The following is a 16,625-nucleotide window of genomic DNA, read 5'->3' as shown; positions in this document are numbered from 1 at the left end:
AAATATAACTTCTTTTTGTTTTTGCTTTTTTCCAAGACAGGGTTTCTCTGTGTAGCTCTGGCTGTCCTGGAACTCACTCTGAAGACCAGACTGGCCTTGAACTCACAGAGATCCACCTACCTCTGCCTCTTGAGTGCTGGTATTAAGGGCATGCACCACCACTGCCCGGTCACAAATATAACTTCTGAATGATTCTTAATGTGTTTTATTTATATAGCCCTTGTATTTTACAAAGCCTTTCCATCCTAATTGACTATTGACAAAAAGTAAGACAAAGTGATATTGTTAACCATATTTGAAAATAGCAAATATTTGGTATAGGTTTACCATGTGCCAGGTGATGTGCCAAATGCTCCACATGGCCACTTCATCTAACCCTCTTGGCAAGCCCATGGGATAAGTATTACCACCTGAGGCCGGAAGGGAGAACCAGGAAGTCAAGTGCCTGCAGTAGTCTGACTTCAAAGCCTGCGCTCCTAGCCCTAGGCACCACAGGCTGCAGAGGACATAATCAGATACATGCTTTCTCCTGGCACAGCCACGCTTTGGTTTGAACTCATCTAATTATTTACAGTCATGTAAACAATGGTTGTGACACGGTACAGAAATATTAAGCTTTTTGATTCTCTGTTTCCACATTATGTTCCTAGATTAGCTCAAGATAGATAAATATCTCATCGTACATTTTCCCCTCTAAGGTTATGGGAATCTGTACAAGATCAGTAATTGTTAAAGTCTCAATACCTAGTAATTGGCTAAGTCTGTTTATATGAGGCACAGTCTAATAACTGCAGTTAAGAAAACATAAACACAAGCAGCGTGAGCATCTATCAATCTTCAAACAACTCAATAACAGAAAGGACAAAGTCTGTTTGAAAAAATGTATTTTTTATTTCATAAGCATTGGGGGGGTGGGGTGGGACACTGCACCCTATCCTCTTGCTCCATGCAAACAGCTCTTAAAAGAGGAGATTCTTCAAATTTTTCGTTTTTTCCATTCTGGTTCATTCTTTGATTCTTCGTCATCAGATTCCACTTGGGCAAACATGGTTTTGGGCTGAGTTCTAAAACGAAAGTTAAAAAGAAGAGGAAATTGTGAGCCACCGTTTCTTATATTAGGCGTTGACTCTTTTATCAAGCAGGAGCAAGCCTGGGGAACTGATTGCATTTCAATTATTAAATATAAATCATTAATCTTCTGGCAAAGAAAAGCATAGTGGAAATTTAATTATGTTCTAATTATGTTCAGGAAAAGAGCCAAATATTCTTTTGAAGGTTTTTCCCTCCATGGCAGACACTGTATGCTGGCCTTCCCTTAAATAAAACAAAAATGAATCAAATCCAGTGGACCCTCATGTACCATAACCTCCCTCTACTGCCAACTGAGGCAAAATGTGACCATTTGGAAGGCAAACTATACGGCCCCACACAAGACCCTACATGATATTTACTTAAACCTACTTGGGGTTATTCTTTGTCTTAAGTACATGTGACTGTGATACAAATGGGAGAATTTGAGTTAACAGTTTCTTACCTGCTAAGTTTAAAATAATAACAAACATGCAGTGACTTGTACCAGTAAAAATTTCAAGTCAAACAAAGGAGCACCAATTGATTCCCCTCTCCAGATCAATGCATGGAAATGCCAAGCATTGAGGCCACATCAATGACCACACTGGTAACACTGCCATACAGTATCTCTGCTAGACACCACACAAGTCATCAAGCAATCTCCGTGAGAGGATCTTCTGTGCTTTGCAAGCATACCTGGCTGGATGACATTCCTATTTCACCATTCCAAAGAAGAAAATGCCAAGAAAATATCAGAAGGTTTTAATGTACTCAAGCTACTGCGATCTGCACAACTACCTAGAGCCAAAGCTTTCCTCATATTCAATTCAACTGGTTAAACTCCTTGTCACTTCAAGATACTGTTATGGCATCTACACACAGGTCACAGCTCTAACAGTTCAAAAGGCAGCTGCAGACTTTCATAGGCCCCAGTTACTAGAGAGCAGGACCATGGGCTTTCAAATGTATTGTAGCTAAGCAATTGGTGTTTGCTATATGTTATCTTCTAGCAAAGATGCTAATCACTGGAAAAATCTACAGAGGAACAAATGTGCAAGCTTAAAAAGATCCTTTGAAATAGATACTTAACTTCTAAGGCTATCTGGCAATATTTCACAGGATACCAGCTCCCCAGTGTCAACTGTGACAAGACTTAAGTACTAAGATGCAGCAGGGACGCTTCTGGAGATGGATTATTATAAATGAAATGGGTGTGGTGTCCCAGGAAAAACACCTAGAGCTGTTTGATTGCAAGGGTTAATTTGACATAGTCCACCTACCTCCAAAAGTACTTATAGCAGGTTGGTGACCAGCCTGGCAAGGCCCAGAAAAGATGAAACCGTTTGACAGCAGGGGGAAAGAGGAAGGGCTGCAGAGGCAGGAGGCCACACTCTCGTGGGACGGAAATGGAAGTACTGGTTACACAGGTATATGTGTTTGTCAAAACCTGAGATGGCTGCATCTTACACTTCTCTGTATGTAAACTGTGCCTCAATAAAGTTCATTAGTGAACACAATCAAAAGGTTCAGAACTAAGGGATGAGAAGATATATTTCTGAACATGAAACTTGTCACTGGAACCTGAGAAGACGGATCCACGTGTAACATTGCTTGCTGTGAAAACGTGAGGATCTGAGTTCAAATCCTCAGCACCCACGTACAAGTTGGACAGGTTATGTAGGTGCTATAACCCAGTACCTGGCAAGTCAGGCATGAGGTGGGGCAGGCCCTGGAGGATGGTTCAGTGTGAGATTCTATCTCAAGGATCAAGGCAGAGAGTGATAGAGCAAGACACCTGACATCTTCTAGCCTCTAAATGTGTGTCTGCACATATGCACACACTTAACACACTTACACAGATACACACACACACACACACACACACACACACACACACACACACACACCATCAAAGTAGGAGGGGTTTGTTGAGAGAAGGGCCCAGAAGAAGTGGGAAGAGGAGCAGAGAAGCTAACAGGGGATGAAGATGACCAAAATACATGACATACACATAAGACATTACCAAATAATAAAATATTTTGAAAATATTTTGTTAGATTCAACAAATATATCAAATTGTTGGAAAAATGTTAAGTGTTTACTCTAAAGCCATACATTTTTCTCACTGGTTGGTGAAAGTATCTAAAAACCTCCATCCTGCTCCTGGGGCGTGGAGTGGGGGAGCAAGGAGACTAGCAGGGACTCTGCAACAAGGGGACGACTGTGTCTCCTTAACATAAAGGTATAAATGGATCCAGCTATGGGGAGATATTTCTCATCTGGAGAAGCTGCATGAAGTGACTGAAGATGATAAAGCCCAAAGTTTGGGTTTTAGTCTCAGGCCCATTCTGTAAGAAATAGCCTTTAGGGGCTGGAGAGATGGCTCAGGGGTTAAGAACATTGGCTACTCTTCCAGAGGACCCGGGTTCAATTCCCAGCACCCACATGGCAGCTCACAACTGTCTGTAACTCCAGTTCCAGGGATCTGATGCCCTCACACAGACATGCATGTGGACAAAACACCAATGTGTATAACATAAAATAAATATTTTTTAAAAAGAGAGAAAGAAATAGCTTTATTCCTGAAATGGAAGCATAGGGGAGCAATGGAAAATGGCAGGTGTGGCTCACAGAAACAATCCATGTTGTCCCCGCCCTCCCCCAGAACAACATTCAAAAAGAATAGTTTAGAACCATTAATAAGAGCTCTTTGTTTGCTAAATAAAGACAAGGCTCTTTCAAAAAGACTCTTGCACTAGCTCATGGAACACCTATGACCTAACGAATGTGCCTTGCAGGAGCACAGCAAAACCACCTTGCAGCTTTCTTCAGAGCAATTCTTGCCTTTGAATTTATTTCCACGAGTTATTGTTTTGGAAATGAGTGGAACTCCACACATGAGAATGATCTTAGCAATCCAACTCAGGTCTATCTTGGGGCATTCTGAACACTCTTTAGTCACCACTTGACCAAGACAATGAAGAACAGAGATGATTGGGCAATCTCAAACAAAGTTAAGAATAGAACGAGCAGATTTCTTCTCTAGGGAACGGCCTAATTTGCCCTTGGCACACAAAAGCACTATAAAAATAAATCAACAATGCCAAGGAAGAGTGATGAGACACACGCAAACGGACACAGTATTAATGCACTAGAAAACAGTTTAGAGCTGGTCTAGAAACTCCCGCTCTGGGAGCAAAGGCACATCCTTTAAGTCTGTTAAGTGCAGATTGCCCTCAGAGCCACTTACAGAAACAGAATTGGTATACTGATCTTAGCACAGTCTCCACTGGGTACTTCTATGAGAAAAAGTGTGACAAGCCAAACCAATGGACAATGAAAACACAGCAGCAATTCAGAGCTACATACATACATTACACAAAGCGCAAGAAAGACATTCTACCTCTTCAAGAAAGCGTTTTCACTGCCTACCATTCCTTATTTTCTAGTTATGGTTTTTTAGGTTTATTTATTTTTATTCTATGAACACGGGTGTTTCGCCTGTTTGTGCATCTGTGCACTATGTGCATGCCTTGTGTCTGCAGAGGCCAGGAGAGGGCATTGGATCCCCAGGAACTGGGATTATAAATGACTATGAGAACTGAACCCAGGGCCTCTGGAAGAGCAGCCAGTGCTCTTAACCACTGAGCCATCTTTCCAGCCCCTTACAGTCTAACTATTAATAGTCATTCCCTTGAACTTACAGCCTCGTGACAAGTTCATCTCCCTTGTCTTAACCAAGAACCTATAAAGGGAATGGCTTAGAAGAAATGAAAAGAACAATGAAAATTCATGGGTGTCAGCAGGTTCCTGAGGATACCAGAAGTTTCCAAGGAGAACCTGGTTAGTGTCTGCTTTATGAGATCAGCTTCACCCAGACCCATTCTTTCATTGGCTAATGCTAACCATTTTCATGTGTTAGCTTAAAATCTAGGTGTCCAGAAAGGCTGGTGTGAAATTGCAGCTTCCAGGTTGATGAACTCATTTAGGTAAGAGTTTTTCATCTGATTACATTTGGTAACAGTTCATTGGATTATCAAGGACAGTTACATTTCAGCGTAGTTACTGTCACCAACTACTAAATCAACTAATCAAACCAGTGCTTGTTGTCTTGCTCTCTCATGTTTCCAGTAGACCCTGCATTTGCTACAAGTAAATATGATTTCAGGAAGCTAATACAGAAGCTTCTGCAAATGTTCACCAAATCTACAAGTTCTAATTTGGTAATACTTTGTGCTAATTTTTCTTGATTTTTAAAAAAATTAATCTAAAGATTTTGCATTATTTATTTTTGAGATTATAATATAATTACATTATTTCCCCTTTCCCTTTCCTCCCTTCAAGCCCTCCCATATATCCTTCCTTGCTCTCTTTGAAATTATGGTCTTTTTTCCTTAGTTCCTGATACATACATAAATGTCCATGTACATGCTTATATATTCTATATACATCCTGTTCAGGCTGTGTATTTTCAGGGCTGACCATTTGGTTTTGGATAACCAAACGCTCTTCTCTGGGGCAGACTATTTCTCCTGTTCTCAGCCTTCCTTAGCTGGCTGAAGTTCTTTGTGAGAGTAGAGAGTTAGGACATAAACCAACGGGTTTCACTGATGCATCTGCATATGTGTGTGTCATTATACTTCATTCTTATCTATCTCCCTCCATGATCCTGTCCTCTTCTGGTCTCTTTCTCCCCACACACAGTCCTCCTCCCTGCTTTCATGTCACACTTATTCCATTATTCCCTTGGATACTTTAAAAGAAATTCTTCAGATGATTTGTTCAATATGAGTTGTGGTGAGGAGTGTGTACTCCAACAAGATGACAGGAACCCATGGGAAGTGAGTACCCTTCAGTGTTTCCATCTCGAGCAACCAGTGATGCACAAAGGTTCCCCACACTGCAATCTTCTAAAGGGCATGTTAGGTTGTATGAGAGACTCCAAGTGTCAGGAGGACTGTCTTTTCTCTCCTGACTGAGCTCTAACCTATGTCTCTGCAAATCCTTCTTTAACACTCAAACCAGGGTGAAGTCATCACAATGTCTTCAGCTGCAATGGAAAGTCCACAGGTCACATTCTTTTTAATTATGGGTGTGCTTCTGATATGATTCACACAAGAAGCAGAAAGCAAGCTCCTGGGTAATAGGAGGAATATGAGGGGAAATCACTTAAAATATTTAATCATGAGTATGTGAGTATAAACCACAAGCTTTTTTGGCTTGGGGCCCATTGTTTATTATGAAGGAAAACCTCAAAGCCAAAGCCAATTATAGCCATGACTCAACAATCTGACACACTTGTTAACCCTGTTAGGATGAATACAGCCTGGTTGAACTCTGACCCAGTCGTCACAATTGCAGAATTATTAAGATTAAATAAAAGGCTTGACCAAAAGATTCAACTTGAAATGGCCCCTTCTGTCTGTGATGAGCTAATCAACATTTTTTTTTTTTTTTTTTTTTTTTTAGACACTGGGGATGTGTAAGAAGATCAGAGGCAACAAGATGCTGAAAGATAAAGAATTTTCTACTTTCTTCGGGAAATGAAGGCATAACATTTTGGAAAATAAACACTTCTTGGACTCATAGAGTGCAGTGCTCTATGCCTGAGAGTCCAGAGACTATGAGAGTAGAAAAAGGACAATTATGAAATGTGGGCACAGAATAAAAAATGAAAGAGTGGAAAAACAAACAGAAGAACCCTGTAAAATCATCATTAACTACCTTATTATCAAGTGGGTAAATAAGTAAGAACAATGAAACCTTAAAAAAAAAAAAAAAAAAAAAACAAGCCCGAGACAGGCTGGGTCTCAAGAAAGCCCTCTCTAACTTCTCATTTATGTGTTTCTAAGTTTATGCCCAGTGAGCCTGGATGGAGTCCTACCCTCCTCTTTTGCAGACAAGGGAAACAGCCCTAGTAAGGCAAGAGCTGCACTTAGCAGGCAGCAGCGGAGCTGGAAGTACATTCAGGGCTTCTGATTCTCGGTCTAGGGTTCCCTCTGCTAAGCCATGCTGGCTCACACAAACACCATCTCAACAACTCAATAGCTACTATTTGCTGCACCATGAGGGGAAACGATCCTCAGTACTCAGAAACCATAAGCCTATCATGAAGGCAGACCATCTATACTCCATCCCAGCTCTGCCACCTGATACCTGTGGGGCATGGTCAAGTTATACTTTTCCGTCTCCTCATCTACAGAGCAGGGACAGTAATACTGCTTACCTTAATGGGTTATGAGGATTATATGATACAACATACTGAGCTTTTTAATAAGTCTGTCACAGTACTAATACAATGGAAGTCTCATTAGTATTATATAACTTATGTTAGATAATAGGGGCTCTTACTTCATACAACTGACATCTTTTCAAAAGTTCTATGTATAATATATTTAGTAAAATAATTCGTATGTTAAATACAACATTGCAACATGCTATGTTTTCAAATCCTGGGGAGAATTTTTTCTCTATAGAAATGATTCATTTATGAGTCTTTTATAACTGAAGTTGTCTAGTCTGTAAGTATGAATTTTCTTAAGGAGGAATAGTTTATGATTCTGAGTAATTACTTTTGTATTATTTTCAAGCATTAGTGTACAAAATCATCACTTTCGGCACTTCTTAAAATGTAGATTCTCAGCTGGAATCCCAGAGAGCCTGTTAGCCTGGAACGGACCTGGAAATTCACATTTTAGTCCTCTCCCCAATAAACCCCTCCCTGACTGCCTACAAGGCAGGCAGTTCATAAAACCAGCCCAAGAAATACTGTCCTCTACACAGGCACATGGTGGATAGTGACAATCAGCACATCAGTATAACTCAGAGGGTAAAAAAGATACTTTTCTCTCTGTGGGCTTATGTCTCTTCTTGACACAAATCACATATAAACCTTTCCTTGCTCATAAGGACTGCTTTAGATATGGCTTATGAATTCAATATGACTTTAAGTGGATTCTTTACAGGTGGGAATGATATTTTAGAACATACACAACACACACATCCACACATCTTGTATTTCAAAAGATGAGCACAGTGAAGTTAAATTGACTGAACCAGCAATAACGGCAGCTTATCTGGCCAGAAGGGCAGCCATGGCTGACAGAGCTGTCATCCTGGCAGGCTGCTGGCCAGGCTCCGAGCTCCCACACATCTATCCCTGTCTGATGTGTAAGCTAATAGCATTCTGGATCTACATCCTGCCCCTTCCCCAGCCAGCTCTCCTCCCCGCCCTCCAGCAGCATCTTTGAACAAGAAACTGTAACTGAATCTGTCCATGTGTGGCTGAATAAGAGTCCTCTATAATCCTGCTGGGTTTGAAAACTTTCATGGCTATAACACTGCTAGTGTCAGGACTCACGCTTAGATCCTCAAGGGATGCATGTAAAGCGCTCAGACTTCATTAGCAGCACCGGAGAATATAGGTGAGTATATGCTGTGTGCAGCAGGAAGACTTGTGGAATGTCTAACTGTGCTCTTCTGTGTTAAAGCGAGATATAGCAAATACATCTTCATTTCATCACAGACAGAAGTCAATTGCAGCGAAGAAAAACAACCAGACACACGTTCTCAGTTACAGTGACCTTTATGAAAAGATCCTTTTAAATATTAGCTTCCCTTCAAACACTTTGCCACTTGGCAGTCAACAGTATACTGTAGCAAATGAACACAGAAGGAACAGCACTGTGAGCCCAGCTAACAGATTACATGCCACACACAGGCAAGGCCTTCATCTTAGCTAACAGGCAACAAACGCAAGGCACCGAAAACAGATGGAAGGAAAGAGTGGGGAGAAAACGCAGCAGAGAGCTGTATGGTCATCAGTGTGTAGTGCTCAGGTTCGAGGCACTGAGGTTCGTGCCGGCTTCAGGCCCTCCAAGCAGCACACTCAAGTAGGGGGCAGCACAGCAGTGTGTTTCCTCCCCACCTAGTACATTTGTCCAACTAAATATAAACCACTTACAGTGGAAGAACAGTCTTCAGGAAGTACAGTCATCAGCGAGCACCATGGGCTTCAATTAATTCTACTGAAATAACCCTGAAAACCCAGACGGATGACTGCCCAAGAAACATATCAGTTATGAAGCCGCCTTGGCAAAGTCATAAAATCTAGGCAGACTATGACAGCGGACAGTGGGGAAGACTGGGGACGGTGGGTGAAGGCATTATCTCCACCTTGCCCTCCACAGAAGCACGGCACTTTGGCCATTTTAATAGATAATTAAATATTTACAGAATAGGTAAGTTTAAAAAAGTTATTTTTTTTTTAGGAAGCCAGTCTAACAACCAGATAACAAACTATAGGAAGGTTGTATCAAAATTCATGATATGTAGACCAAAGTAGGAAAATCATGTGATTATTTCAATAGAGATAAAGGAATTTTAAAAAAATTGAAGGGGCCAGTGAAATGGTTAGAAGCACTAGCCATATAAGCCTGACAACTCCTAGAGTCCAGAGTGGAAGAAGAAAATCTACTCTCAAAAGCTGTCCTTTGACCGCCACACTTGAGCCAAGGCAGGCCGTGCTCACGGGCATCACACGCAGACACACATGATGATGATGATGATGATGATGATGATGATGATGATGATGAAATAACTTTTAAAATGGCTAAAGGAATTAACAGGATTCGGCACACAGACAAACTGGCCTCCGGCCTCTGCAGGCTGCTCCTTCCCAGGGTCCCTGCAGGCTCCACTCCTCCTTCCAGTCAGGTCTTCTTAGCAATGCTCTGACAACCACATCTAAATTAGCACCTGGGACTGGAGAGCTGGCTCAGCAGTTAAGAGTACTGGCTGCTCTTCTAGAGGACCTGGGTTTCATTCCTAACACTCACATGACAGCTACCTACCATATCTAACTATAGTTCCCTCTTCTGGCCTCCATGGACACTACACACACGTGGTGCCATAGACATACATACAGGCAAAACACTCATATGCATAAAATTAAAAAAGAAAAAATCTCACAAAAATAGCACTTGCCCCCACCCTGATTACTCTATGTCCCCTTTCCCAGAAATCTGTATACAAATTATTTAAAATAATAAAAATGCAACAAGTAGCTGGACACCAAGACACACAAACACACTCTATATGCAGGCATCTCCATAGAGAGAGGAGTTATAAATCCAGTAGAAGATTCCACTTAACAACAGCACACGAGAATTAAGTAGAATTCAACTTTAATGAGATATTGGAGAAGCTGACTAAAAGTTCCTTTGGAGGAAAAATTGGTACAATCTAAACAAATTTGAAATCCATAGCAACTCTATTCCTAGAATCTTTATAGCACAGGCAAATACATATGCCCAAAGGTACTAATTTCAGTACTGTTTACAAGACCTGAAGAATGAAAACAATGTAACTACCATTTAAGAGGATATTGTTTTAGAAAAATAAAATATACCTATGTAATACATGGAAATTAAATTTAAAGTAAAAGAATGGGCTGGGCTGGGCGGTGGTGGCGCACACCTTTAATCCCAGCACTCGGGAGGCAGAGCCAGGCGGATCTCTGTGAGTTCGAGGCCAGCCTGGGCTACAGAGTGAGTTCCAGGAAAGGCGCAAAGCTACACAGAGAAACCCTGTCTCGAAAAACCAAAAAAAAAAAAAAAAAAAAAAAGAATGGGCTGGATATACAATGGATAGACCTAGCCCAACCTCTAGATATATTCTAAATAGAAAACAATACATAAAACATGCTATACATCTGTGTTTCTATATTTTTACATTTTTTTCACGTGTATATGCTTGTGTGCATTTTGCATGCCCGTCACAACACACATGTAGATATCAGATGACAGTACTTGGGAGTCAGTTCTCTCCTTCCACCATCTGGGTCCCACAGACTGAACCTGAGTTGTCGCGGGGCTTGACAACAAGTGCTTTACCTGCTGGCCCTTCGCCTTTCCCCATCGCTGTGCTTTCCAACAGTGTAGGTATCTATACACACACCGCTGGAATGAACAGTGAGCACTGAGCCTTTTTAAAAATGTCATTAGTATGTGAGAGCCATCATTTACACATGGGCTCTTCCTAGGAGGATAAACATAGCGTTGGCAGCTCTGCCGAGGAGAATGAGGAACCTGGGGTCTCCATTTAGTACTCACGGACTCCCCACTTATGTAATGAATGCACTGCTTAAAAACTCAAACGTAAAAACTACATAGTGAAGTGAAGTTGGCCCTTTAGTAAAGTGTTGTTATCAGATACTAGAACTGTAACAGAGGAATTCTAGGGCCAAGTTCTTGTTCCAGGTTGCAGCAATGAGCTGCTTTCCAGCAGGCTAAAAAAGCAGACTTCTAGAACTTTATTTTCTTCAGGGATGAGTTAGGCCTTTGACATCTTCCTCTGGATTACATTAATATGGTAGATGTTACTAATACCTAACAAAAGCTAACAAGCTGTATGACATCAACCTTTTAAAGACATTTCAATGATTTACTTTTGAGAGTAATCACACACATTTGGAACAGTTGGCCATTGAAATGATGTTCATTATGCTCAGGCATCTTGTAGACTGTATCTCTGCTTTTGTTTCTTTGCTCTGTCAATCGGTGACTCTTTCTGAACTAGGTTTCTTCTAGCAATAACAGACAACTACTTCATTACAAACAGAAGAGTCAACACAGGCATGATGCAGAGACTTATCTCATTGTCAATGACCGTTAACTTACAGATGTGTGCTACTTAGCTGAGCCTGGAGCATGCTGTAGAATCAGAAAGTGGGGACACACTCCAGAGGGCATGGGTGCAGGCTACACTGTTGAAAGATGGCAGTAACTACTTCCTCTGAAGGACCTCCTACTGGCCAAAGCTGGGACAATATGAACAACAAACCACATGACAACAGCCTCAGAGTTTAACCCACAGAATAAAATAAGCACTTTGAGTTCCTACTAATATTGAATAAAAACTCTGAAGGGCAAAAATATAAGAGAAGCAACAACTTCCTTTAGGAAAATGCAACAATAAATACAGAAAACACAGAAGAAAGAGAAAACCACTCTGAAACAACCACCCCAGTAATGGCTGCCACAGGCAAAGGGGGAATATGGGAGGAGCAGGATCTGCACACTCTAGAACAGAACCCCAAGAAATGTGCTGATCTGAAACAGAGACAAACTTCACAGGGCAGAAACTTATCAAACGACTAAAGTCAGCACCATCACTAGTAAGGCACAGGGAAGGCTCTGAACTCACTCTCATTTTTTTTTAACCAAATATGCCCATTTTCACTACAATCATGAGAAAATACCACACACACCCAAACTGAAGCTGACAGAATCAGTGACCACTATTCAGTAAAGATACCAAGATCATGAAAAGCAAGAAACACAGCAGAGGCTCCTGCCTGGGATAAAGAAAGGACATGAGAGGAAAATCTGATCAAGGCCAAGGAAAGTATGTGGCTTAGTTCAAGTACTGCAACAATGATAACCTTGTGATTGTAACGAGAGAAAGAGAGAGAGAGAGAGAGAGAGAGAGAGAGAGAGAGAGAGAGAGAGAGAGAGTGTGTATCTTTAAGTTATAGTATAACAATTTAAAGGGAATTCCTTTGGGGATGTCAAATTTTTAAATCTATTATCTTTCAACAGACAACACAACAATATGGTTTTTATAAGGGATATCAGAAGTAGAAAAATGGAAATGTATTTGAGAAAAAAAATCTTACTCATAAATAAAGATACTGTCAGGTTTAACAGTTGGCCAGCAGTGGCCACTACAGAGAATCATCAATTTATATGGTTATGTAAGGGTTAGCATCTGCCTAAGTCTAAAACTAGTTCTAGTAAAAATTTCAAAACCTAATATCTGAAAATTCATCAATAGTACTTTCCTTGGCATAAATGTGGGTGGTGTGGTAGCATTAAAAACTATTCTACACTCACCCATGCTAAGCTGTCTGAGGAACTCTAAAAGGCTGGGTTCACTGTACAGGGAGAGTTTTATATAGACAGCTCCCTCTATGAGAACTAGCCTGAGGCAGGAGAATGAGTATTGCTGCAGCTGAGGCCAACCTGGTTACACAGTGAGACTCTGGAAAGCAAACCAAACTAAAACCAACACACGATACCCTCACTCCCCAGTCCTTCAGAAGAGCCTGGCAAGTCAATATCCTTTGCTTGCTTTTAACGCCCGCCCCCACTGAGGTAACAGCATCACTTTCATGAGGTTTATTCCCGGCTTTAATGCTGATAACAAACTGCTGCGGGTTGAAATTCACCACTTTGGGGTTGTATGAAATAAGCAAATGTGTAGGCTTCAAGATTCTGAATCCCTGGTTCTGTTGTTTGAGGCAGGGTCTCTCACAGCTCAGGCTGGCCTTGAACCTACTCCGTATCTTTAGCTGTAGCTCAGGTTGGCCTCCAACTCACCCCTTCTGCTATTGCTGCTTAGATGCTGGGATCACAGGCATGCTATCACGTCTACATTTCTTGGCCCATTCTTTGTGCTCAAATATGACATAGAAAAAAGGAAGTTAATATTTCCAAGTCATGTTCTTCCCAATTCATTAGACATAATAATTTCTCTATTTTCATTTTTTATTTACTTTTTTGGTGTTGGGGTTTAATCTATGGCTTTGTATACACTAAGCACATACTGTACCACTGAGCTACACTGCCAGTCCTACTTCTCTATTTTATTTTATTTTTAAAATTTACTTTTAGAATTATCATTAGTGTGAGTGCATGCGTGCACGTGCATGCATGCGCGTGTGCACACGCCCTGGTGTGTATATAGAGTTCAGAAGAAAAATCTGTACAGTCAGTTCTCTTTTTTGCACCTTTCCATGGGTCCCAGGGATGGAACTGAGGTCACCCGGCCTACAGACAAGTGCCTTCACCACTGAGCCATTTCTCCAGGCCCTACTTTTCTGTTTTAACCAGCTACTTCCTTACTTGGAATACGCCGGCGAAACCCAATATGGGTTATCTTCTGCTGCTTTGGCATGACGCAAAATGGCTTCTCGGGGATTACTGTCATCAGTCTTGTCCAAAGCAATGTTTTTCACAATGTAGGATGACAGGGTGCCCCCGTGGGTTCCAACTCGGCCACCACGACCTGTTTCAAAAGAAAAAAAAAGTTAGAAACAGAACAAACAGATAACACACCATTACTGCTGTGTATGCTGCATACTGAGCTAAGATCTCAACAGTACTTATATCATCCTTTTAGCTTTCATGGATCAAAAAGTAAGGACCCATCGGCCTTTAACATTTAAAAACAGGAAGAGGCATTTAAAAAATGTTTTGGTTGATTAATTTGCAAAATGATACTGATATATTAAAGAAAGAAGAAAGCAAGCTCTTAAGGATTGTACTAAAAATTTCTCTAGCATGAACTTACTGAAATTCAATACCAAAAGTAACCACTATTCATCAGCTGCTATTTTAGTTTAAACAAATGTATCTTAGGGCTTTCCACAGTCTATGTGTGCTACGTTATAGACACTTTGCTCTGTGTTCTGAAAGAAAACAAGGCATATGAATACACTGACTCTTCTTACTTTTCTGCTATGACTGCCTAGGCAGACAGCAAGCTCAAGGGCAAAGAGCTGCATCCCACTGGGTCTCTCCCAGCCAGCACGGTGCCTGATAAACTAAATGAGCTGACATTTTACAAAGTTTGTTTCAGATCTGATTTTTAGGAAGATAAATGCATGAATAACCAAATAATACTGGAAGATTAACTTCATAAATTAAGAAGAAAATTTTAAAAAATTACCTACTGCCAGAGCTTTGTGTGGCCAGTAACTGTTACAACTTTTAGAGGAAGGAGACAACACTTCAGGCTGAGGCGGCCGCAAAGGTCTTTTGACAGCAATGGATCATTTGGGAAGGCCCACAAAGCAGAGAATACTATTTTCAATGAGCACATGAGTTATGTCCAAAACTGCAGACAGAGGGGCATCAACTGTGCATCTGGGGATCACAGTAGGTGAGGCAGGAAGTACAAAACTACAAAGGGGAGTCAGTGCACCGCAGAGAACCCTGACTTATACAAGTGTACAGGGTAGGGGAAATGGTGGAGTTCGGGGGCAGCAGCAACGTGAAAGCCAGGGGATGGGAGATAAAAGCTTGTGTGCAAGACAAAGGGAGGAGGGGTGGAGACGGGGGAGACTTGAGATGCACTGTCTGACTAGAAGGACTTGAAATAATCTAGGCAAGATTATTATTTAGGAACCTTGATTGGTAGCAGGGAAAGTCCAAAAATAATCAGAATAGAAGTATGGATGTTTTCCATGCTGAAAGGGCACGTCGTTCTAGAGCTGAGGCTCAGATAGACGGGCAAGTCAAAGGCTGCAGGCTCAGCTGCCCTGAACAAATAAAAATCACAAGCGATAGTAGAAAACGAAATTCTAGTGCGAGTATCCGCCATACCATAGACAGTGTGTTGTGCTACCTTCTGCTACATACGGTCTGTCATTTACCTTCTAGTGAAATGGGCAGCTCCATTTTTCACACTGAACTAAGTCATGGTCACTTTCTGCCTTGTGTGAAACCGAATCCAGTTTGGATCCCAGGCTAAGAGACCAATGTCATATATTAAGCCAATATTGAGAGCAGCAGTTTCAACACTGGCTTCCAAGGAGCCCCAGAGTTCTAGTGAGGTTGGTCACCCAAGGCTGAAGCTGGAGAGGAGAAAGCCCCAGGCGTCCTCTCCAGTTCACAAGTAGCTCTATCAGTTTTATACACTGTGATTCTGGTGCTAGAAAAGAAAACACCTGAAAACCACTAGAGTCCCTCTGAGGATCAAGAAGCACCCAGGCCCCAGAGCTCCTACCATCTCTGTCAGGGACACCACCCCACCCTCAGCCCCTTTGCCAGACAGCTGGCTGGGCCCCAGTCACCTGGGCCTGCTACAGGAGGTTCTGGCTTGTGTGACTTCAGGGGGTCCAGTCTGTCCTTCTCCAGCTGTTTCCTCGTACTTCGTTGGCGGGGCTCACGGAACATGGGCAAGGCGTGAGCTGTGAGAAGTCACATTTGAAAAATTTCATTACAATAATAACCCTTCATCCAAAACATAGCTAATGCATGACTAACTGAAACATGAAATGGAAATCATAATGACAGCCTTCATTTAATAATAAAAGACAGCCTTACTGTAACCAATTAGCCAATTTTGTTTGATACCAGACTCACTGTTCACCTCCACTGGCAGCTAATGGCACTCAGGAAGCACTGTCCTGGAAACACTGGTGAGTCTCATCTCCCTAACCATGGGGTAAAGCTCAGCTGCTGTGGTTTTGAAAAGAAACACTTCAGGGAACCACTTTCTTACTTGTTCTTACAGCACCCAAATACCAATAACACCAACAGTGTGCCTGTCTGTCCTCAAGTGTCCTCAGATGCCTCCTACACACTGGAATCACTTCCCACGTTTCTGAAATGTGACCACCTCTCAGCAGCAGAGTCACAATCCTGAGTACCGGAAGGGAGGAGCACTCAGCCCAAGGAAATGGGTAAAGGTTGCCTTGAATGCAGGGGGCCTGAATCTCCCAGCGTGGGCACTTGGCCCTCCTTCCACATGGTTGGTACACAAAACAA

The 16,625-nt window shown here is 41.7% G+C and overlaps 1 protein-coding gene across 2 annotated transcripts in view; it reads right to left on the bottom strand.

Annotated features, from left to right (window-relative positions):
• Positions 1-871: 871 nt before the first annotated feature.
• Positions 872-16,625, bottom strand: part of Wdr70 (WD repeat domain 70) — a 230,936-nt gene continuing 215,182 nt past the window's right edge. For both annotated transcript variants that reach the window (XM_059276768.1, XM_059276769.1), the window contains 3 exons: positions 15,929-16,045; positions 13,977-14,139; positions 872-1,064 (listed from right to left, as the gene is read on the bottom strand). In XM_059276768.1, coding sequence (XP_059132751.1) covers positions 977-1,064; positions 13,977-14,139; positions 15,929-16,045 — 368 coding nt within the window. In that variant the 3' untranslated portion in view covers positions 872-976. The remainder of the gene's footprint in view (positions 1,065-13,976; positions 14,140-15,928; positions 16,046-16,625) is intronic.

This window comes from Peromyscus eremicus, chromosome 11, assembly GCF_949786415.1.
Source record: "Peromyscus eremicus chromosome 11, PerEre_H2_v1, whole genome shotgun sequence".
NCBI lineage: Eukaryota > Metazoa > Chordata > Mammalia > Rodentia > Cricetidae > Peromyscus > Peromyscus eremicus.
Note: the sequence above shows the minus strand (reverse complement) of the source record. Positions and strands in the feature narration are given on the sequence as shown.